The sequence below is a fragment of the Sciurus carolinensis genome, chromosome 6, assembly GCF_902686445.1.
Source record: "Sciurus carolinensis chromosome 6, mSciCar1.2, whole genome shotgun sequence".
Taxonomy (NCBI): Eukaryota; Metazoa; Chordata; class Mammalia; order Rodentia; family Sciuridae; genus Sciurus; species Sciurus carolinensis.
In genome coordinates this window covers 29,435,041-29,457,104 of record NC_062218.1, presented here as the reverse complement: position 1 = coordinate 29,457,104, position 22,064 = coordinate 29,435,041, and the positions used below count along the sequence as shown (strand labels likewise).

General features: G+C 40.5%; 1 protein-coding gene across 2 annotated transcripts; it reads left to right on the top strand.

Annotated features, from left to right (window-relative positions):
* The first annotated feature begins 1,974 nt into the window (after positions 1-1,974).
* On the top strand, positions 1,975-19,878 carry Amacr (alpha-methylacyl-CoA racemase). 2 transcript variants are annotated; one of them, XM_047556752.1, is made up of 5 exons: positions 1,975-2,308; positions 4,558-4,701; positions 5,583-5,743; positions 10,400-10,586; positions 17,183-19,878. In XM_047556752.1, exons 1-5 carry the CDS (start codon positions 2,062-2,064, stop codon positions 17,596-17,598), a joined length of 1,155 nt encoding a protein of 384 aa, XP_047412708.1. In that variant the 5' UTR covers positions 1,975-2,061; the 3' UTR covers positions 17,599-19,878. The 2 variants fall into 2 exon arrangements, 1 of the variants encoding a protein (XP_047412708.1); XR_007109193.1 differs by lacking the exon at positions 5,583-5,743 and having other exon boundaries at positions 17,183-17,317.
* The last annotated feature ends 2,186 nt before the right edge of the window (positions 19,879-22,064 follow it).

Sequence of the window (22,064 nt, the reverse complement as noted above, 5' to 3'; positions counted from 1 at the left end):
ATGGCGTAAAGGCGTACCATTTGTGTAATCATAAATTTACATAGGGTAATGTTGTTTGATTCATTCTGCCATTTTTTTCCCTTCTCCCCCACCCCTCCCACCCCTCCCCTCCCTCTATACAGTCCTTCCTTCCTCCATTCCTGCCCCCCTCCCTAAACCCAACTCCAACCCCAACACTAACCCCTCCCACCCCCCATTATGTGTCATCATCCACTTATTAGCGATATCATTCTTCCTTTGGTTTTTTGAGATTGGCTTATCTCACTTAGCATGATATTCTCCAGTTTCATCCATTTGCCTGCAAATGCCATAATTTTATCATTCTTTATGGCTGAGTAATATTCCATTGTATATATATATACCACATTTTCTTTATCCATTCATCAATTGAAGGACATCTAGGTTGGTTCCACAATCTGGCTATTGTGAACTGAGCAGCTATGAACATTGATGTGGCTGTATCTCTGTAATATGCTGATTTTAAGTCCTTTGGGTATAGGCCAAGGAGTGGGATAGCTGGGTCAAATGGTGGTTCCATTCCAAGTTTTCTAAGGAGTCTCCACACTGCTTTCCAGAGTGGTTGCACTAATTTGCAGCCCCACCAGCAATGTATGAGTGTATAGAGGCTGAAAGTTCTAAGTCAAGATGTTGGTGGGCTTGGTTTCCTCTGAAGCCTCTCTCCTTGGCTTATAGTCACCTTCTCTGTTCACTCACATGGTCACCTCTCGATTTGTGTTTTCTGTTTAAACTCTCCTCTTTTTATAGGGATACCAGGGATATTTGGGTTCACCCAATGTAACTCATTCTACCTTAGTCACTTCTTTAAATGCCTTAGTTTCAAGAATAGTCACATTTTGAGTTATTGGAAGTTAGTTACTAAAGCATGATCCTGTTTCAAATCTCTGATTCATGTGAATCTGATTCTAGATACTGCTAGGGCTGTATCTGTTACTATTAGTTTTTAGAAAAATAGACTGGAAGCAAATACAAATTATTAATGTCTCACTCTGGATGTCTGCTATATCCACAATTTTCTTTCTTTCTGTTTCTCAAAATACAAATGAGAAAGTAGGGGATAAGGAACTTTACACTTGACCGAAGGTAGGAACATGAACTACAGATCAGCCAAGAAGACATTCAAAGATGTAGGCAGAGATGATGCCTGCCTCTAGTGGGAGACAACTCCTCATAGGGAGAGTCTCAGAGCCCTGAAATAATCATAAAACTTACCTGCGAGTAGCTCAAGCTTGCCTAAAAGTTTTGGCTACATCTGTGCCAAGTTTTGCCTTCACTTATCACCTGTCTCAAAAATCATGAACCTACACTTACAAAATATTAGTGCTGAAATTGTTCTGGCACTCACTTCTGGCTCTGTTCAATGTCTTGGAGCCGTTAAACTTTTGGTCAGACTACCTACACACAGGTTATACGGAGTAGAGAGAAAATTGTAAATGTAATGGGGCTACATGTGGTTATTTTATTGTGCTTTTTAAAAAGATGGGCATTAATTTGAAAATTCAAAACAGTAATTATCCACAGAAAGGGCAGGTGACAAAGGCTAAAGATTTTTAAAGCTCTCTCATTTAGCTCTGGGTAAGCAGCACCCCTCCAATGTTCTCCTGATATTAAACTAGTTTCCCTAGTGCATCTAGGAAGTATCTTGGACCGATTCCAGATGAAAGTCAAGGGTGATGAAGGAGACAACCTTCATTTCATTTTTATTTCTCTAGGACCAGGCAAGGGTAGGGACTCAAATAGTACAACGGCCAGGGATCGCCACCGGGAGAATAAAAGAATATTGAGAGAATATTCGTGGCAATTTTGAGTTCTCTGCCATCCAAGACGCCAAGGCTGGAGGAAAAAGATCACAAGCAACTTTACACCAGCGACCCAGAGGCCTGGCGGGAAGTGCGCCACTGCGCAGACTCCGCGGCCGCGCGCACGCGCGCAGGGAGGGGCGGGCGGGGCCGCGGGGCTGTAGTGTTCTAGGCGGTCTGGACCCATCCCCGGGCCAGGCCGGGGTCGCTCAGTCTTCCCCTTCTGGAAGAGCAGTGAGGCACTATGGCTCTGCAGGGCGTCAGGGTCGTGGAGCTGGCCGGCCTAGCCCCGGGCCCGTTCTGCGGTATGGTCCTGGCGGACTTCGGAGCGCAGGTGCTGCGCGTGGATCGGGTCGGCTCCCCCGGCGATTTGAGCCGGTTGGCCCGGGGCAAGCGCTCGCTGGCGCTGGACCTGAAGCGGGCGCACGGAGCGGCCGTGCTGCGGCGCCTGTGCGCGCGTGCGGACGTGCTGCTGGAGCCTTTCCGCCGCGGTGAGCTCCGGCCCATGCTAGCTGTCCGGGAGCGGGCGCGCGAGGTTCCTGCACCCAGAGCCCGTCTGCACTGGGACTGAGGCTGCCCCCGCTGCGCCTTTGTCTTTTTGACTCATGAAACCTCGTGCGTCTCAACCTTACTACGACCTTCAGTCGTATTTGGTCTTGTTGATAATTCTCTTGAGATGATCTTCCAAAACTTGGTTTCTGAGATACCGCTAATGCCCTATTTCTCCTATTGTTTCTGACCTCTTCCTGGTTTCTCCACCTACCCTACCCATTGCCCTTTTGTATCTGCCTATCTTAATTATTTGAGGATATTAGATTCTATGAGAATCTAATGAAAGCCATACATTCTGTTCCCAGAAAAGTACTTAGAGGTGCATGGCATTTAGTTGCTGTTTTGGGGGAGGCGTACCCTTCAAAGCCATCCACGAACGAAGGAGACCAAGTTCCAGCTTCTGCTCATTCCTTTGCCTTGTGCTCCGCACCCTGGAACTAATACATCCATTCGCATTGCTTTCTCCTTTATAGGCAGGTGATGCCCAGATCTGCATCTGTACCACACTCTTGGAGTTGCAGACTGTTAGCATACCTGGATGTATACATCTCTCTATGACTGATCCAGTTGCACTGCAACTGCCGCAAAACCCAAACCAAGCCTTTCTCCTTTTCTTTCAAAATGTCATCTCCTCCTTATGTATAATTCATCTGAGTGAATGGAACCAGTATCCACCCAGTTTCCCGAATCAGAAACCCGTATTTCATCCTTGAATCCAGTCTTCCTTTCATCACGACTGCTTTCGCTGATCATTAATTTAGTTATTTTCCCTCCTTACCAGGACCTGGATTCTTACTCTCCATACCTGTTCCAACCTCCTTGGTGTTGGTGTGACAGATTGTCTTTTAAAAACTGAGTTGGTGTGCCAGAGTAACCCTGCCCAAGTGCAAGTCCAAAACATTTCTTGGTAGGAAGTCAGTAAGTGTTTAGCAAATGAATTGAAAGTCTACAGGGCATCAGGCTCATTAGCCCTCACAGCTATATTTGAAGATTTTAACAGCAATATTTAGAATTAAATCATGATTTAATAATTCCCCGTTTGAAGATGAGTGTGAATCAACATGGTTAATTGATTTGTCCCAGGTCTTGAGAAAGTAGAGCTATGGATTCACATGTAGCCTCCAGGTGAGGGGTTGCAGCTAGTGTTTATGTAGGTGGATGACTAGACTTGTTTTTCATCACAGTTTGAGGAAATGAGTCCTAAACAGTAAGTTTATTACACAATCTTGATGATTTAATTCCAGGAGTTTTAAGGTTGTCAGTTTACCTGGGTTTTGTGCAGTAAATATCATACTTGATAGTTTAAGAGCTCTCAAGTGCTATTGTAGCTAGCTACTCTTTGCTATTATGGATATTTATGAGCTTTATTTGTGAAGGTGTTGTAGGAGCCTGTGGAAACAGCATGCTGTGAATCCTGCACGAGGAGCTCCTGAACTGATAGGGCAGAAGGGTACAAGGACAGCAGAGAGAGAGAGAAAGAAAAATAAAAGGAATCCTGCTTTGGGAATTGAGGAGGCTTGGATATACCTCCAGTGAAATATGAAAGTGTTGGAAGAAATAACATCCTGGGACAGAATCTACACATTCAGGTCCTTTTCTACTGGAAACTTGCTGTAAGCCGTCAACCTAAATAACAATTGAAGAGATATTCTCCAGATGATGATATTTGGGAATAGCAGATCTTTATAATGAGAGCAGATGTGCTGCAGTAAACTCTGAGCATATTCTAAGAGTTTGAGGCAGGAGAAAGTTTTTAAAGGTGAAAGGGGATTACATAAAATATTTTGAAACTAATCCTTGGCTACCAGGATTAATAGCAGGGTGGTGGTAGTCTGAGAGTAAACAGACAGTTGAGCAGATATTCTCATGGAAGTTTTTATTTGTGTAATTTTCTGGTGGTCTTTGTGCCAGGTTGTGGTTCTGATAGAATCATCTGTGAATAGTTCTTGTTGTCAGGCACATATGCATGGAATCCCTTCCTTCATAACTCCAAGCTTTACTTACTTTTGGTTAGGACTGAAAAAAGTGACTCCATTTTGATTCTGACACCTTTCACAAAATCCACAACAAATTTTACTAGTTTGTTTGCAAGAGTGTAGTTTTTTGTTTGCCTCAGGAAAGGAATGATTCCATTCCTCAATTCATCTCTGTTTAAAAAAATGTTTTTGGTTGTTACTTTTCTCCTAAGGTGTCATGGAGAAACTCCAGCTTGGGCCAGAGATTCTGCTGCAGGAGAATCCAAAGCTCATCTATGCTAGGCTAAGTGGATTTGGCCAGTCAGGACCATTCTCCAGGAGAGCTGGCCATGACATCAACTATTTGGCTTTGTCAGGTATATAAAAAATAATTTTTGTTTACACTTTAAATTTATTCCCAATCAAGATCTGCAGTTACATAGTTAACAAGAATTTTTAAAGGTGAAGATTTAAATGCTTATCAGAATCAATAAGGAGAGCACGGTTGTTTAAAGTAGATTAATTTGAATTCTGAGAACAATAATTCTGAAGCTCCTCCCCATCTTAACACATTTGAAGAACATATTCTCACTAGTAACGTTTATTTACTACATTAGTGAAGTCAGTTCTCAGGCCTCTAGTAGTAAGAGACCTGGCATTACTAGTGATGGTCGCCTACACATTGAAAACACTGAAATGGTCGGACTCTGATGGTCCTTCATTGGGAATCATCACCTGATTCCTGGTTTCAGACTTTAGTGAATGTTAGGAAAATCCATGGTTTCCAGGTCCTAATGTCACTCTATTTCTAGCCTAATTTTAGATTTCTAAGAACTATGTGTTGTTGACTAAGGGAACTCTCAGATTTTCTGTGAATACATATAAGTCCAGGGAAAATGTATTTATAAAATTGGCCGTTCACACCTGTTTAAAATTGAATCCCTTTTCTTTTACACAATTATTTTCTTGCATTTCTTTGTGGTTAGAATGAAAGTGCATTCTATTGCTTTTAATTGACAACATGAATTGATAATAATCATTGTTTTGTTTTTTTCCCAAAATCCAGTGAGTAAAAACAAATTTTGAAAATGTCAGTTGGGAGAAAGTTTTAGGAAAAAAATCAACAAACAGCCTGTCTTGGGCCAAAGCTTGTTTATATGTAGATTGTATAGGTTGGAAAAGTTTTCACTCAGGTCTAAGAAGTTCATTTTTAAAATTTTAAATGTATTTTAAAATGTATACCATTTTAATGGTGTAGGTGTTCTGTCAAAAATTGGCAGAAGTGGTGAGAATCCATATGCTCCACTGAATCTCCTGGCTGATTTTGGTGGTGGTGGCCTCATGTGCACAGTGGGCATTCTGATGGCTCTCTTTGAACGCACACGCTCTGGCAAAGGTCAGGTTATTGATGCAAACATGGTAAGTATTCTCTGGGCCGGGGATGATAGGCCTGCCACTTGCTTCTGTGTGTGCTGTATGGCTGCCTCAAATCTTTTTCTGAACAAGAGATAAATGAGGCTTAATGTTTGAGTCCAGGTCAGCAAGAATATCCTTTTCTTTAAAATAGCCACACAGCCTCCATACATGTCAGAATGTCATAATTTAGTCATCTTTCAAAGTCACTTCTCTAAACTGTTTGTGACTCACCTGAACCTGTGTTGTGTTTCAACAGTTTTCCCAAGTTATTTTTTGTGACTTAAAAAATATCTTTCAAGCTGGTACAGTCATGCATGCCTAAAATCCCAGTGACTCAGGAGGCCGAAGCAAGGGGATTGTGAGTTCAAAGCAGCAAGGCCCTAAGCAACTCAGGAAGACCCTGTCTCAAAAATAAAAAAATAAAAAGGGCTGAGGATGTGGTTTAGTGGTTAAGCACCCCTGGATTCAGTCCCTGGTACTGAAAAAAAAAAAAAAAATCTTTTAAGCAATCCTCATTCAGAACTGATTTCAGGAAGCCTTCATTGGTAGGGTAGAACAGATACTCATGGATGCCACAGTAAAATGGGCCTTCCTGTCTAGACTTTCCTGCTGCATTTGGCAGGAGAGACTCCAATATCATAATGCTTCTGTTTGTGCATTGTCAAACATTCGACACCTGCCTCATGCTCTGCTGGGCACTTTCTCTGCGTGATTCCTTCTAATTGACAAAACAACAACTTCATTGGGAACACAGTTGTCCTTTATCTGCAGAGGATATGTCCCAAGACCCCCAGTGAGTGTCTGAAACAGCTGATAATATCAAACCTCAATACATACTGTACATTTTTCCTATAACACATCCATACATATGTATACTGGTGATAAAGATAATTCATAAATTAGACACAATAGGTGATTAACAACAATAATAATAAATAGAACAATTATAATAATACATACTAATAAAAGTTGTTTAAAACTGATGAATGATTTGTTTCTAGAAATTTCTAGTTAATATTTTAAGACTGAACCTGACAGCCAGTAACCGAAATGTTGGGACGTGAAACTATAGAAAGGGGGATGACTGAATATTGTTATGAAGCATAGACATCTTCCCAAGGTTTCAGGGCTCTGTGGCCTTGGGAGGGTTACTTCACCTCTCTGTCCTCAGTTTCCTTTTTTCTATGGAGATGATAATATATTTACTTCGAAGCATTATTAGAGAATTATGTGAATTCATCCATTGTTCAGGTATGAATAATGCCCAGCACAGAGCAGATACTCTGTTATTGAGACTCTTTCTTTCTAAAAGAAAAGAAGTACAGTTTTGGTCATTTCCTTTATGAAGTACCTCTAATACTTAAATACTAGTTTGAATACTTGAGGTTAGGAATTGGAAACATTTCAGAGTCATTTGGGAATAATCTGGGAGCCAGGTGAGAAAGGTCACCTAGCACATAATGAGTGAGTGGGCAGAATAAGAAAAATAGGGGCTGAAAGGGTGAAGTCGAGAACAGAAGGGAGTGTTGCCATGGAAACCAAGACAGGAGAAGCTGCCTAGAGAAGGGTAGTGGTCAGAGGGTCGACACCAGTGGACACCTCTAAGTTTTAAAGACTGAGTAGCGTAAATTAGTTTGGATCACTGGCAACTTTGCAAAGTGCATCCCGGGCTGGAACTGCCTCAGCTCCTCAGAACCACACCCAGCCCTGTCCTGTATTCTTTCTTGTGACTGCCGTGGGGCACAGCTCACAGTGGCCTATGTGTCCTTCTCTGAAATGTATTTTAGAAGGAGTGGTGTGGGGTTTATCTTGTTTCCAGCTGCTGGCCCAGGTGTAGTACAGCTGCAGTAACCACACTTCACCTCCAACTGCACTCACCCCGCCAGGGGCAGGCCAGGGCTGACGTGGGCCCCCCTCCTCGAGCCCTGAAACTCCTGAGGGGAATTGGCTCACTCTCATTTGGTGTTGAAAACTTTAAGGCTCCAGAGGTTAAAGCTCCAGCTTTCAATTGCTTCCCTCTGCTGCCCCCTGTGGGCAGAGGCCTTGGGTTGCAAAAGGAACCAGTTAGAAATACAAGTAATCAACAGATATATGAAGAAATGTTCAACATCCCTAGTAATAAGGGAAATGCAAATCAAAACTACCCTAAGATTTCATCTCACCCCAATTAGAATGGCGATTATCAAGAATACAAGCAACAATAGGTGTTGGCGAGGATGTGGTGAAAAAGGAACACTCATACATTGCTGGTGGGGTTGCAAATTAGTGCGGCCACTCTGGAAAGCAGTGTGGAGATTCCTCAGAAAGCTTGGAATGGAAACACCATTTGACCCAGCTATCCCACTCCTTGGCCTATACCCAAAGGACTTAAAATCAGCATACTACAGAGATACAGCCACATCAATGTTCATTGCTGCTCAATTCACCATAGCCAGATTGTGGAACCAACCTAGATGTCCTTCAGTTGATGAATGGATAAAGAAACTGTGGCATATTTATACAATGGAATATTACTCCGCAATGAAGAATGATGAAATTATGGCATTTGTAGGCAAATGGACAAAATTGGAGAATATCATGCTAAGTGAGATAAGCCAATCTCAAAAAACTAAAGGACGAATGATCTCGCTGATAAGCGGATGAGGACATATAATGGGGGGTGGGAGGGGTTAGCATTAGGTTTAGGGTTAGGTTTAGGGTCAGGGATAAGGAGAGCGGTAAGAATGAAGGAAAGAAGGACTGTATAGAGGGAAAAGAGGGGTGGGAGGGGTGGGGGGGAAGGGAAAAAAATAAACATCATTGCCCTATGTAAACGTATGATTACACAAATGGTATGCCTTGACTCTATGTACAAATAGAGAAACAACATGTATCCCATTTGTATACAATTAAAAAAATAAATAAATATAAAAAATAAAAAAAAAAGAAATAACCATGGGGCTTTGGGAGTTTTAAGGATAATTTAAGGCTAAATACTTATCTAGTAATAGTTGGCTAATTTACTAAATATATGGTTTGATTATTTATAGTCAAATAATGTGATTACTGCCTTTATTTAATCAGAATTGCTTAATAATTAGAAGGTAGTAGGTTTTAGCATTTTAGAAAGCGTAAACCCTCAGGGTTCCTGCTCACAGGGGGATTGTGAGTGTTGGCTAATTACTAAAGGCCAGAAGGGTCAGTAAATCATATTCATCACTCAACCGCCGGCAGCCTTTGGCACAAGTAGTTGTAGAAGCTGATTATGGAGAGGCAATGCCTTTTTCTTGTAGGCCAGTAGCTTTCAGTATTTCAGCTGCAGAATCCTTGGCTCATGCTCACCCGGAATGATTTGGGGTCGGACTCATTATAGTTCTGTTGCCTGGGGTCTGTAGAGTTAAAATGACTGGAATGTGGGGTGCTCTTGGCTCTGTTCCCCAACTCTTGGGAACACTCTGACCCTAGCACTGCGAGTTGCATGCCCAACCCTGTGAGTTGCATGCACGTTAGTTGACATGATGAGGGTGGTGTAAAGGTTGGTGGGAAGATGAAGCTGCACTTTCCCTGTGTCACGGGACCTCATCTGGGCAGTCTGCGTGGCTGAGGGTGAGGGGCAGGAAAAGCCACTTGCTGGGATAACCACCAATAGGCCTTGGGATCGGACCAATAGAGTCAGCACCCTAACTCTTGTCCTGTGGCTCCTCTGATGCTCAGTACCTTTCATTTATGATGAAGCAGAGCAGAAACACTCTTTATCAAGGCTGACTCAATACAGAATCTTAAAAGTTTTCACATTTTTTTTAGCCTGAATATTGAAGTCAGGTAATCAGTATTCAAAACTCAGTCAAAACTATCTACAGTGCTGAGTGATGGCCTGACTTGCGTTGAGTTCACTTGTCGCCCCATTGGCTCTGGCAGGGGCAAGGCCTCAGCAGAAAGCAGGTACTTGTTTATAGCAGATTCTAACTTGCTGGGTTTTGTATGAAAAAGCTGGAAGTAAGACTCGTGCAGAACAGCAGTATTTGAATTGCAAGGTCAAATTCATGCCAAATCGGAGGGAGAAGATTTCTTTAAAGGTTTAGTCATGAATGTGAGTGAATTGAGTCTCTGACATGTCTGAATTTGGTGTAGGACACATCTAAATATGTACTTCACATGAAACATGAACATAAAATAGATTTAAAATGGTGCATATATTCGTGTGTGTAAATATGTGATTGCTAAGATTTGTGTAACTCAGTCTCAAAAAGTAAAAGTGTCACCCATATAGGCCACTTATATGAGTGCAGCTGAAGTCATACTCTGCATGATGGTGTTTCAGGCACTCATGGACTGCAGCTGTGACAGTGGTGACACAGCCACCTGAGCATGTGTAGTACACCCCATGACGCTCTCACTGTGATGAAACCCCGTAGCCATGCATTTCTTAGAATGTGTTTCCTTGCGGTGTTTTCTGGGCTGCGTAGCACAGCTGGTTGTCCTTCTACCATACACCCTCTCTAACTCAAGTTTGCAGAAATACCTAAGAAGTTGTATAACTCGGTCTAAGATTCATATATTCTGAAGATAATCAGAAATATCAGATAAATATGTTACACACATATTTTTGGAAGCCGAATTGACATTACTCCTGCTTTTACATGGAATTGTGGATTCATATTGTGTTCCGCTTCTTCAAAGGTGGAAGGAGCAGCATATCTAAGTTCTTTTCTGTGGAAAACTCAGAAAGTGGGACTGTGGGAACAGCCTCGAGGACAGAACCTGTTAGATGGTGGAGCGCCTTTCTACACAACGTATAGGACAGCAGACGGGCAGTTCATGGCTGTGGGAGCCATCGAGCCCCAGTTCTACAAGCTGCTCATCAAAGGTAGGAACTGACCTGTCCCTCTCACTTTCCTTTTGCATGAGTACTCATTATTCTCTATTCTGGGGCCTTTTGACTCTCAGAATGTTTTATTATCTATCCAACTTTCTAATTAACTCTAGTCATCAATGGGGAATTTTCCCTATCTTCTAGATTGACAGGTAATTTTACTGGTGTACGCAATAACTCAGGGTCTTAAAATATAACGGTCCTTTTGTGGGATGTCCAGTGCTTTCTTATGCATCACACCAGTAGTGGCGGAAGTTTATCTTGCCTCTGTGTGCCCAGACTTTTTTTATTCTTCCCTGGAAAGGGTCTCCTGGCGCTGTCAGCTCTTGTTCTTTAATGGACACCTTTTTAAGTGTCAGGTGTCACCTGAGCACAGAGACTGTGGCTGGTGTTACTGTCACAGAATGCCAAAAGTTGGCAAGAAAATCTGGGATCTCTTCTAACCTTTAGAGAAATTGGACTGGAGTTATTTTATTCCGGTGAAATGTTTGAATTTAAAATTGACTCTGAAAATAATTTAGTATCTAAGAAGTTTGAGAATATACTCTGAAGTGATGTGAAAAGCTGATTACAGTGCATTGATCTTTCTACTTGAAGTTCAAAGTATCATTGTTGATGGCTTTTCAAAGTTATTTGCGTGTAGCTGTAATGATTATATTTGTAAACATTGAAAAGCATTTTATGATCAAATGCTATAACTCCACTAACTTAAATATAGTTGGAAAAGCTATAGGAGAAAAAAGTAATTTGCCTAGGTCATATACAGTACCTTTCTGTCCAAGAATTGAAACTAAAGTACAGAATTTATTCAAAATCTGAACTGAACAGTGCTATGTGGAGGACCAAGTAGTTGGAGCAACACACCTTGGGTGTAGTGCAGAACCTGGGAAAACAGCCAGGATACAGCACAGTAGGTTTGCTGAGTACAACAACCTTGTTTATATATGTATTGTCTATAGAAAATACAAATGTAATCATGTAGGTTAACAAAATTTCCATCAACTTTTCACCATTCACTGGCACTTCTAAGCAACAGTGATAAAATTTATCCCTCTAGGGACTGGGGTTGTGGCTAAAATTATATATATATTTATTTATTTATTTCTCTCTAACAACATTTTGTGGCCTGAGCTCTAAACTATTTCTATAACCACTCATGTTCTGATAACATGAATGTGAGCTTTATTAGCACATTTTTATTACTTATCCTTTAGTAAGCATTGCATAGAAGTTAATTCAAAGGACTTGCAGTTATAAAGTGTCATCCCAGTAACTTTTTCTGAAAGTTTTAATAGTTCCCTCTATCACATTTAGACCTTAGATCAATTTTTGAATTAATTTCTGAGGACAGGGCGAATTAAGAGTTCAGCTTCTTTCTTTTGTATAGCTGCTCCAGCTTTCCTAGCGCCACTTATGAACAGATGTTTCTTTCCTCATTGAATGAGCTTGGCATCCTTTTGAACATCAGATGACCGAAAATGAAAGGGTGGCTTTGTCTTTCAGTTCTTTGCCATTGATCTCTGTCTGTCTTTATGCTTATAGTTTATTTACCTTTGTAGGAAGTTTGAAACTGAGCAGTGTAAGCTCCCTAACTTTGTCCTTTTCCAGTGTTGTTTTGGCCTTTTGGATTTCCTTGGACTTCTGTGTGAATTTTAAGAGCAGCTTGTAAATTTCTGCAGGAGTGATACGTGGGATTTTTGCAGGGGTTTTGTTGGTTCTGTGCATCAAACTAGGGAACATTGCCATCTTGATATTATTAAGCTTTTGACTCTAGGAACACGGGCTGCTTGCTTTCCATTTATTAAAATCTGCTTTTCTTTCTTTCAGCAAAGCTTTGTAGTTTTCATTGTATAAATGTGGCACTTCCTTGGTTAAATTTATTGAAGATTATTCTTTCTGAAATTATTGTTGATAGAAACATTTTCAGACTGGTCATTGCAGGTATATAGAAATGTAGTTGGTTGTATATATTGATCTTCTATTCTTCAGCCTTACTGAGTTCCTTAATTGGTTCTAGGTGTGGATCTTGAATCTTTTTATCTTTTCTGAATTCCATCTTGGATGAGTAGCTTCTGAAATATGCAGATTTAAGATCTTTCATCAAATTTGGAAATTTTTCCATGTTTCTCCTTGTACTTCCTGTCTTCACCTGTTGAGACTCCCTTGATTGGCACAGTCATTAGTGTCCCACAGGTCTGCCAGGCTCTGCTCATTTCTGTTTATGCTTGCTTCTTTCTGTTCCTCTGACAAGATACTCTGGATTCAGTCCTCTTGAGGGCTGTTGATTCTTTCTCATAGCTTCATTGCTTCAGCCCTCCACTCTTGACCACCTTCTGGTGGGTTTGCTCCTCCGAGTCTAAACTCTGTAACCTCCCTGATTATTTTAGTCCCCTTTCTTTGCATCCACAACCATTTGTAGTGTCTTTGACCTCTGTTCCTTCCGAGTTCCTGAGGATACTTAGTTGACAGGAGGCTTATGCTTGAAGGCAGGAGGCACGTCACATAGTCGACAGAGCCCATGACAGAATGTCTCAACATCTTCTTTCTTTCAGAGTATTTACTTATAAAATGATCCTTTTACTAGTCAAATACAAAGAACTTCTCTCTCGGGCCCTACTAGACAAACCCCAAATCTGTAATGATTTTTTTAAGTAGTGCTAATTTCATGTCTCATCTCCCTGTATGTTTGAGATCTTTGGGGTCATACCTTAATTAAGCTTTTCAGTCCCTATACATAAGTATACAAGTTTTTGTAAACTTCACTGTTCTGTTTCCCTGCTGTTTTCTGGGGCAAAATTAAATGAATAATAAATAAAATTAAATAATATGCAAACACCAAGAATTTTGAGACACGTTGAGATTAAGACTCTTATAGTAAATCAGATAAGCAATAGAGAATTGTGTAAGGTTTATTAAAAATTTTCAAAATATTATTTAAAAATTGCCCAGAAAATAAGAAGTGTTGATGAGGACTGAGAAATGCAAACCCTTCTGTATTACTAGTGGGATGTAAGGGCATGTAGCCCCTGTGGAAATGGTGTAACAGTTCTTCAAAGCACTAACCGTGGGATTCAGATGATCCAAGGATACACCCAAAAGAATGGAAAGCAGGGACTCTATTTGTAATCCTGTGTCCACAGCAGCATTTTTAACAATAGCCAAAAGGTAGAAGCAATTCAAGTGTTCATTGATAGGTGAATGGATAAACAAAATGTGGTATATACATAAGGTGGAATATTATGCAACCATCAGAAGGAAGGAGATTCTGGCAAATTCTGAAGCATGGATAAATCTTGAAGACATTATCCTAAGTGAAATAAATCTCTCCCAAAGGAATATTGCATGATTCCACTTATAAGAGGAATCCAGAATTATCAAATTCACATGGATAGAAAGAATGGTGGTAGCCAGGGACTGGGGAGAGAGAAAAATGAAGAGTTACTATTTAATGGGTACAGAGTTTTCTGATTGGGAAGATGAAAATCTCTGGAGATGGATGGTTGTATATGATACACTCAACCATATGCTTAAAAGTAACAAAAATAGTAAATTACATGCTATTGTGTGTTTTACCACAATTGAAAAAATGAATGAAAATTCAAAATAATATGTTCATTTTAAAAATTGGGCTGGGGATATGGCTCAGTTGGTAGAGTATTTGCCTCACAAGCACAGGGCCCTGGGTTCAATCTGGGCTCAATCCCCAGCACCAAAAAAAAAAAAAACCAAAAACCAAAAAACAAAACACACACACACACACACACACACACACACACACACAGAAAAACAAACAACAACAACAAAAAAATTGTAGGTATGGGCTGAGGTTGTGGCTCAGTGGCAGAGTGATCACTTAGCATGCATAAGGCCCTGGTCTTGATCCTCAGCACCACATAAAAATAAATAAATAAAATAAAGGTATTGTATCTGTCTCCAACTAAAAATTTTTTTAAAAAAATGTAGGTAATACAGAATTTTAAAATAAGAAGTGGAACGTCTCCCTTGTTCTGCCACTTTGGGAAAATTTGCAGTGTGACCTTTCAGGGATTTTCCTGGATGAATATTAATACACAATTGTGTTTTTCTTATGTGATTACACATTAATTTATAATATGTCAATTAATGCATGTAATATGAATTATAATGCTATGTACAAATTATATTATTGTTATATATCATTGTATCTAAATTTATAACTTACAACTGTCTCCTTTTATTCAACAGTATAGCAGAGATGTTCTTTCCTGTCAATATAAAAGATTACACACACACACACACACATACACACACACATACATACATATACATGCAGACCATGCTATATAAAAAGCAGTCATTTCATTCTCTGTGGCCTGCCTATATTAAAATTCTCTATTCATGTTCATTTACATTTTCCAGGTTTCTCATTATGACCATTATGACATAATGTTTACAGTGGCCATCTTTATCCATATATTGCTCCATACTTAAAACATGGATTTTTGACTGCTTTAATAGTGTTATATAGCAATAAAGTTTATGCTATGTGCCTAAGATAGTATTACGTGATTCTGTGTCTGTATAAGGTAGTTTTTTGAAAATTAGAGCATTCCCAGGTTTTAATTTTGTGATTAAGTAGCTAGACCAACCCCTGAAAGTCTGTTTGACTTAAAATGCCAGAAACATAATACTGTCTATACTATAAAAACTAGTGGGGGCCGGGAATGAGGCTCAGAGGTAGAGTGCTTACCTAGCATGTGGGATGCCCCAGATTCAGTCCCCAGTAATGCAAACAAAATAGAACAAACTAACTGTATTTCTTTGGGGACTGGATCCCTAGCTCCATTTTGGAATGTCAAGAGCACAGCATTCAACCCACCCTGGCCAGTGGTGGTTAATTCTGGAGCCTTGATCAGAGTCATGGGCAAGATGGGAAATTATTGCCCAGAAAGGATGAAAATGGAAGAGCTGGGTTGTCCGAGTTAAGAGTAGAATCTGGCATCATTTAGCTTCTCGTGTTTTCTTGTGTAAATTAGGACCCATGTATCTCAAGTATGGCGTGAGTTAGAGAATGTCCTGGTCCCAGTTTTATTTAGTGTTACAATTCTGATCACATCTGATAAAAAACAAAGAATTTCCATCAGTAGCAGTGATGTGCTACTTTTGACTAACTCCTCATTCTCTCTGCTTTTTAATCAGAGTTTGGGGCGATCATGAAATGGAAGCAAAGTGAAAGACATCTTCCAAGGCATTTCTTCATAGATTATAGTGATAGCCTGAAACTATGGCTCCATGTCTGCCTGCTATTTGAATAGGACACATGGCTACAGGAAAAATTTTACTTACATACCCAAAGGTAGCTATTCATAAAAGTTGAGAACTATGCGTTCTCCATATGTCCTAGTACCCTTTAAGACCCTGGAAGGGGTTGCAGATTTTATGTCTTCTTTTTTATTTTATTTTACTTTTTCTTACTGCTGTAGGCATATTTACATCTTCACAGCAGCTTATAGTTAGCCATCCATCTTCAACATGGGAGGGAAGGGAAGGCTGGTAAAGTGAGATTAACTTGTTGATTAACTTGACTCAACTTACACAAAAATACAATGTACAAGCAAAAGTACCCTTCATTATCATTTTACTCCTAACCTTGGACATTATAAAACTCTCTTATGTGAGAGGAAAAAAATGAAATTTACTCCAAACCCCAATAAGGTGACCCTTAGATTATACAGATGTCCCTCAAACTTGTGATGGAGTTACATCTGGATAAACCCATTATTAAGTTGAAAATATCGTAAGTTGAAAATGCATTTTATACACCTAATCTACTAAACAATATATATTAGCCTCGCCTAATTTAAATTATATTTGCTTATAGTTGCACAAAGTCATCTAATTCAAAGCCAGTTTTATAATAGAGTGTTGACTATTTCCTGTAATTTATTGAATACTTAACTAACAATAGAATTGTTGTTTGGTTATGTTTCATACCATTGTAAAATCTAAAGACCTTGGTCTAGTCTTTGGCTACCCTTCTGGTCCTGTGTTCTTCATACAAAGCCCTTTCAGATTCTTATTTTACCAATATAAAGATAAAATAATCATTACTCAAAAATTGCAATCCTGAATTTAATCATTTATCTTTAGGATTCTTTCTTGAAAACTATGATTATCATGTGTAAAATTGCCCCAATTTTATTTTTTATAGGGCTCAGGTGCATTATATAAAACATGGAATTATTTGTAGTTCAATAAGACAGATAATACCATCCTGAGGAAATTTCCTTTTGAAAACCTTCTTGGAGAGAAGAAATCAATTTCTGAAAGCTAGATCATTAAAGACAGACTACTTTTGATGAAATGTCAGTGGGTCAACCCTTGGCAGTGACAGGCCTGTCTGAGTCCTGCCCGCCCTCATTACCACACCCTCTCCAGCTGTTGGCTCCAACTTCACACTGACTTTGAATTTCTCCTCTTGATTCATTTGATAAACTCTGTAGAACATCGTATTTGGGATAGTATGGTGAGCTCAAAATTCATTTTCATTGATTATAATCTCTCTACCCAAAGCATAATAATTTAAGAAAAAAATCATATTTTTCTCACAGGACTTGAACTAAAGTTGGAAGAACTTCCCGACCAGATGAGCGTGACTGATTGGCCGGAAATGAAGAAGAGATTTGCAGATGTGTTTGCACAGAAGACCAAGGCGGAGTGGTGCCAGGTCTTTGATGGAACCGACGCGTGCGTGACCCCGGTGCTGACCTTTGAAGAGGTTGCCCAGCATGAGCATAACAGAGAACGGGGCTCCTTCATCACTGACGAGGAGCAGCACTTGAGTCCCCGACCTGCACCTCTGCTGTCGATCACCCCAGCCACCCCTTCTGCCAAAAGAGATCCTTTCGTAGGAGAACACACTGAGGATATACTTAAAGAATTTGGGTTTAACCAGGAAGAGATTGACCAGCTGCTTTCGGATAGAATCATTGAGAGTAATAAACCAAAACCAAAAGCTAATCTCTAACTTCTAGATTCACAATTCAAATGAATTTGAGTGTTGCATTTACAATGGAGACTAATACATAGAATTGCATACATGGGAATGTGGAATAGCAGTAATGCAGGGATCCAGCTATTCTAATCAAGAAATATAGAGGATTGATTACACAGTGGATGCAGTCTGAAAATTAAAATCGGAGTATTCGATTTAGGAATTTTGGGGGGTATTTATATTAACTTGTGACAATTTTTCTGCCTTTCAATTTGCTTAACTAAATGTGTTTGTTGATATTAAAGTGCTTACATATCTGTATTTAAATTAATTAATATAATACATTTTTATTAAATAAAGCTTTTTTCTGTAAAGTAGGGTTGTGCTTTCTAGTTTGCAAAAGCTTTAACAAAAGCCCTTTCAATACCATTGAAATAACATTCTGACACATTGAATACTTTTGACTCTACTGTTGTGCTGGCCAGCTCTGCATTGCTGTGACCAAAGTAGGTGACAGGAACACCTTAGAGGAGGAAAAGTTGATTTTGGCTCACGGTTTCGGTCCACATGCGCCAACTCCGTGGCTCTGGGCAGCACGTCCCAGCTGAAGAGCCTGATGGAGGCGCACTGCTCTGTTCATGCAGCCAGGAAGCAGAGAGGAGGAAGGAGTGGGGATCCCAGGGAAGATGGGCCCTTCCAGGCCGCCCCAGGGGCCCCCCTCCTTCAGCCATGCCCCCAGCTGTTACTACCCAGCCAGTCCTTGCAAATGTGAGTGGACCGCTTAGTTACAGCTCTCATAATCTAACGACTTCGCCTCTGAACATTCTGCATTAGCACGGGAGCTCTGGGGGACCCCTCATATCCAAACTGTAACAAATCTTTACCAAAATGACTGTCCTTAGGAAACTCTGACCCTTTTCATCTGACAACCTGCAGTCAGATTCTGTAAATTGGGATGTTAGTGAATGTTCTTGGAGTTTCCTTCAGATAACTCCCGCCTCCAGACTGCCGCGCTGGGCTCTCGAGCTGGCTGCTCTCATCACCACCCTGAGCCCCGTCATCCACTTCACGTCTGCCAGCCTCTTCCTCCTCCCCCACTGCCTCCTGTTTTCTTTCCCATCATGTCTCTCTCCGCCCTGGAAGTCCCTTGGTTTATGCCTATGAAATCTAGAAGAAAATCATGATAAAAACAACTTTTGAAGAGCATTTCAAAGTCAGGAAGCCACTGGTTGACCAGGGCCTGTGCACACATACCAGGTTGCTGCCCGGAAAGTGACCTCTTGGACTGGACATGAGTGAACGACACAGGAATGTCAACCTACGAACTGGGCCGAGGCCTCCAAGGCCATTAGCGTCTTCTGCCTGAGGTTGCAGCTGCACCCGTCACAAATGACAAAAGCACTTTACGCCTTGAGATCGTCCTCCAGCTTAGCGAGGGACAGCTTAGTGCTGGGACGGCGTCTCTGTACCGTCTTTCTTTTCACGGAGCGTGTGAAGTCCATCTCTCCTCCCCTCCTCCTTCACTTCACAAACCCCGGGCAGTCTGACCTTCGGAGCGGTCGGAGCCGTCTGGATCTCTGGATTCCTGAATTGGGAATCTCAGACCCCAAGTGAAAGCCCTTTTGCTTCTGCAGTTTCTGAGTTTGAATTGATGGACACTTTATTTAGGCCCCTGTGCTAAGGTAGCCCTAGGAGAGTGCTGTCCCAACCCTCGTCTATGATGCAGCCACCTCATCACAAGTTGCTCATTCCTTCACCCTGTTTTATTTTTCTTCACCCTGCTTATCACTACTGCCAGCTCTACCCCCTGCCATCACACGGCGGAATGGAACTTTACAAGGGATTTTGGACATTAGATTAATTCCTTAATCTCTAGTTCTGAGAATAATGGCCATACCCATGGTGAAAATTTAAGTATATATTAAACAAATGCACCTCAATAGTAAAGTGCTGTCAGTTAACAGCCCGAGTCTATCCCCTCTGCCCACTCCCATGACTGTTTTCCTTCAGACCCCTTCTGATTTCCAGTACCACAGTTTCCTGTGAGTGTGAACATGCTGCTCTACTGGTGATCATCTTGACACCAAACAGGTCTTCTCAGTCCTGCAAAATTCCTCAGTGGTACTCTTTTCCCCTACAGAATACAGTAGAAACTCATTTACGAAGCATATCAACCCTTTACAATAAGACTCTTCAGTCTATATCCAAAGGACTTAAAATCAGCACTAGCGTGACACAGCCACACCAATGTCTATAGCAGCTCAATGAACAATAGCTAAACTTTGGAACCAACCTCGATGTCCTTCAACAGATGAATAGATTAAAAAAAAAAAACTGTGGTATATATATACAATGGAATATTACTCAGCCATAAAGAAGAACGAAATTATGGCATTTGTAGGTAAATGAATGGAACTGGTAACTATCACCCTAAGTGAAATAAGCCAAAGTCAAAAAACTAAAGGCTCTATGACATGTAGGTGCTAACCCACAACAGGGGAGGGGAGGGAGGGGAAGAATAGAAGTTCATTGGATTAGAGAAAAGGGAATGAAGGGAAGGGAAGGGGAGGGAAATAGGAAAGACAGAGTAAATCGAACATAACTTTCCTATCCTTGTGTTTGAATACAGGACCTGGGTAACTCTGCATCCTGTACAACCACAAGAATAGGATCCTAATTAGATTAAGTTATACTCCATGTATGTATAATATGCCAAAATACATTGTCATCATGTATATCTAAAAAAAAAAAAAATTAAAGAAAATACTTCTACCTAGCTGTCTAGGCTCATTCCTACCCGTCCTGTTCCCCAGACCTTTGTATTAGACACCTGAGGTTTCCCAATATCCCATGGTCTCTCTTGCTTTCATTCCTTCCCACATACTGCATCGTTTTCCAGGACCAGCAATATTGGCATTTGCTCCAACTGGCTGATCTAGCAAAGTTAGACCTGGCTCAAACACAGCCGTCTTTGCATACCTCTTGCACCTCTTACCCCTAGGGGAGTTTTGTACAGTGATTATGAACTATGGAGTTGCTGAGGTGTTGGGTCCAAATCTCACTCTGTGGTTCCGATGTTTAAGATAATGCCTGCGAAGGCCCAGCACATTCTAGGTGCTCAGTAGCACCTATTTTTAATGCCCTTCCTAAGTCCCCATTGCACTTTGTTCATGTCTCTAAGGATATTAATTGCTTTTACTATAGTTTACAATAAATACTCTTCACTCAGCCATAAACTTATAGAGTAGTGGCTCTAGTATGCAGAAAGATCACCTGCAGATTCTGTTAAAACACAGATTCCTGGGTCCCACCCCCAGAGATTCAAATGCAGAGGGTCTATGGTGAAACCATAAATTGACATTTTTACCATGCTTCCAGATGATTATGCTTCTAATTCAAAGTCTGCACCTTGAGTAGCTTTGCCCTATTGGATGTGAACTAAGTCTTTTTTACCTTGGTTACTGTTACAATACGTGCTCAGAAAAACATCTGTGGAATGGGTTGGTAACGAAAAGGATAAAAACAAATTGACAAAAAGCTGTAAATAAACAGATGGGCTAGCTTAGAATATTGATTTCTGTGATTAGTTGACAAAATATTTTTTCATTAAAAATATTTTTAATATTTTAAAAAAATAATATTTTATTGTTTATATATAATATTAATATTTTAATATTTAAATTTTTTTCATTAAAATATTTTGTGTAGGTTGTGAACTTAGAGAATAAGTGCATGTAAGCAGGGTTAGTAGCTTTTCTTGGTGACCTGCATTTCCCTTCTAAAGATGTATGACCCTGTGCAGAAAATGTGACAGTTCCTAGTTTTTTAGTTGCCTTTTGATAAACTGTAGATTTAGAAGTAAGCAGTGATGCAGGAAAGGAGAAAACAGGGAGATTTAAGGAGGACAGAAGAGATGCATGCAATTAAAGGTGGAAAATTCTGATGAAAGTGGAATTATATTCTCAAATAGTTTGATATGCATTCATTTACACTCTTTTAATCCTACCATGTAGAAAGTGAAGAGATGCCACAAATTGTAAGATCATAAGTAAAACCAATCACATGAGACATCCTGATTGCATGTGGGTCATGATCTCTGTGTTCATATCCTCCCTCTGTGTGTATTCCAGGCCTCAGTAGTAATTATATTGCCTTTATAATCTGTAAAGCACTTGGACCTATATTGCATCTGGATGGCTTAAATTTCAAGTAATGCTAATCAAGAAGGAAATGGTGTAGCTCTCAACCCAGAGTCCAGAGAGACAGAGAGTTTTAGGCTTGTCTGAATGCAGTCATGTGTGCCCTGTTTCTCTGAAACTCTCCAGGCTACCAGCTTTCCATCCTCCATGTATAGACTTTATCCTCAGGCTGGTAGCAAGTTCTGAATCTTCTATCCACACACAGCAACATACAGAAGAAAAGTTCTCAGGAGTCCTTAGCAAACCCTGTTTCCTCTCTCCTTGAACTGACATACCAACTGTGTTACTCAGCTTTCTGTC

Excerpts from the sequence above, each read along its gene's own strand:
- Amacr (XM_047556752.1), top strand. The coding sequence starts at position 2,062 with ATGGCTCTGCAGGGCGTCAGGGTCGTGGAGCTGGCCGGCCTAGCCCCG. Across the intron at positions 2,309-4,557 it reads GCTGGAGCCTTTCCGCCGCG|GTGTCATGGAGAAACTCCAG; the intron begins GTGAGCTCCGGC and ends TTTTCTCCTAAG. Across the intron at positions 5,744-10,399 it reads AGGTTATTGATGCAAACATG|GTGGAAGGAGCAGCATATCT; the intron begins GTAAGTATTCTC and ends GCTTCTTCAAAG.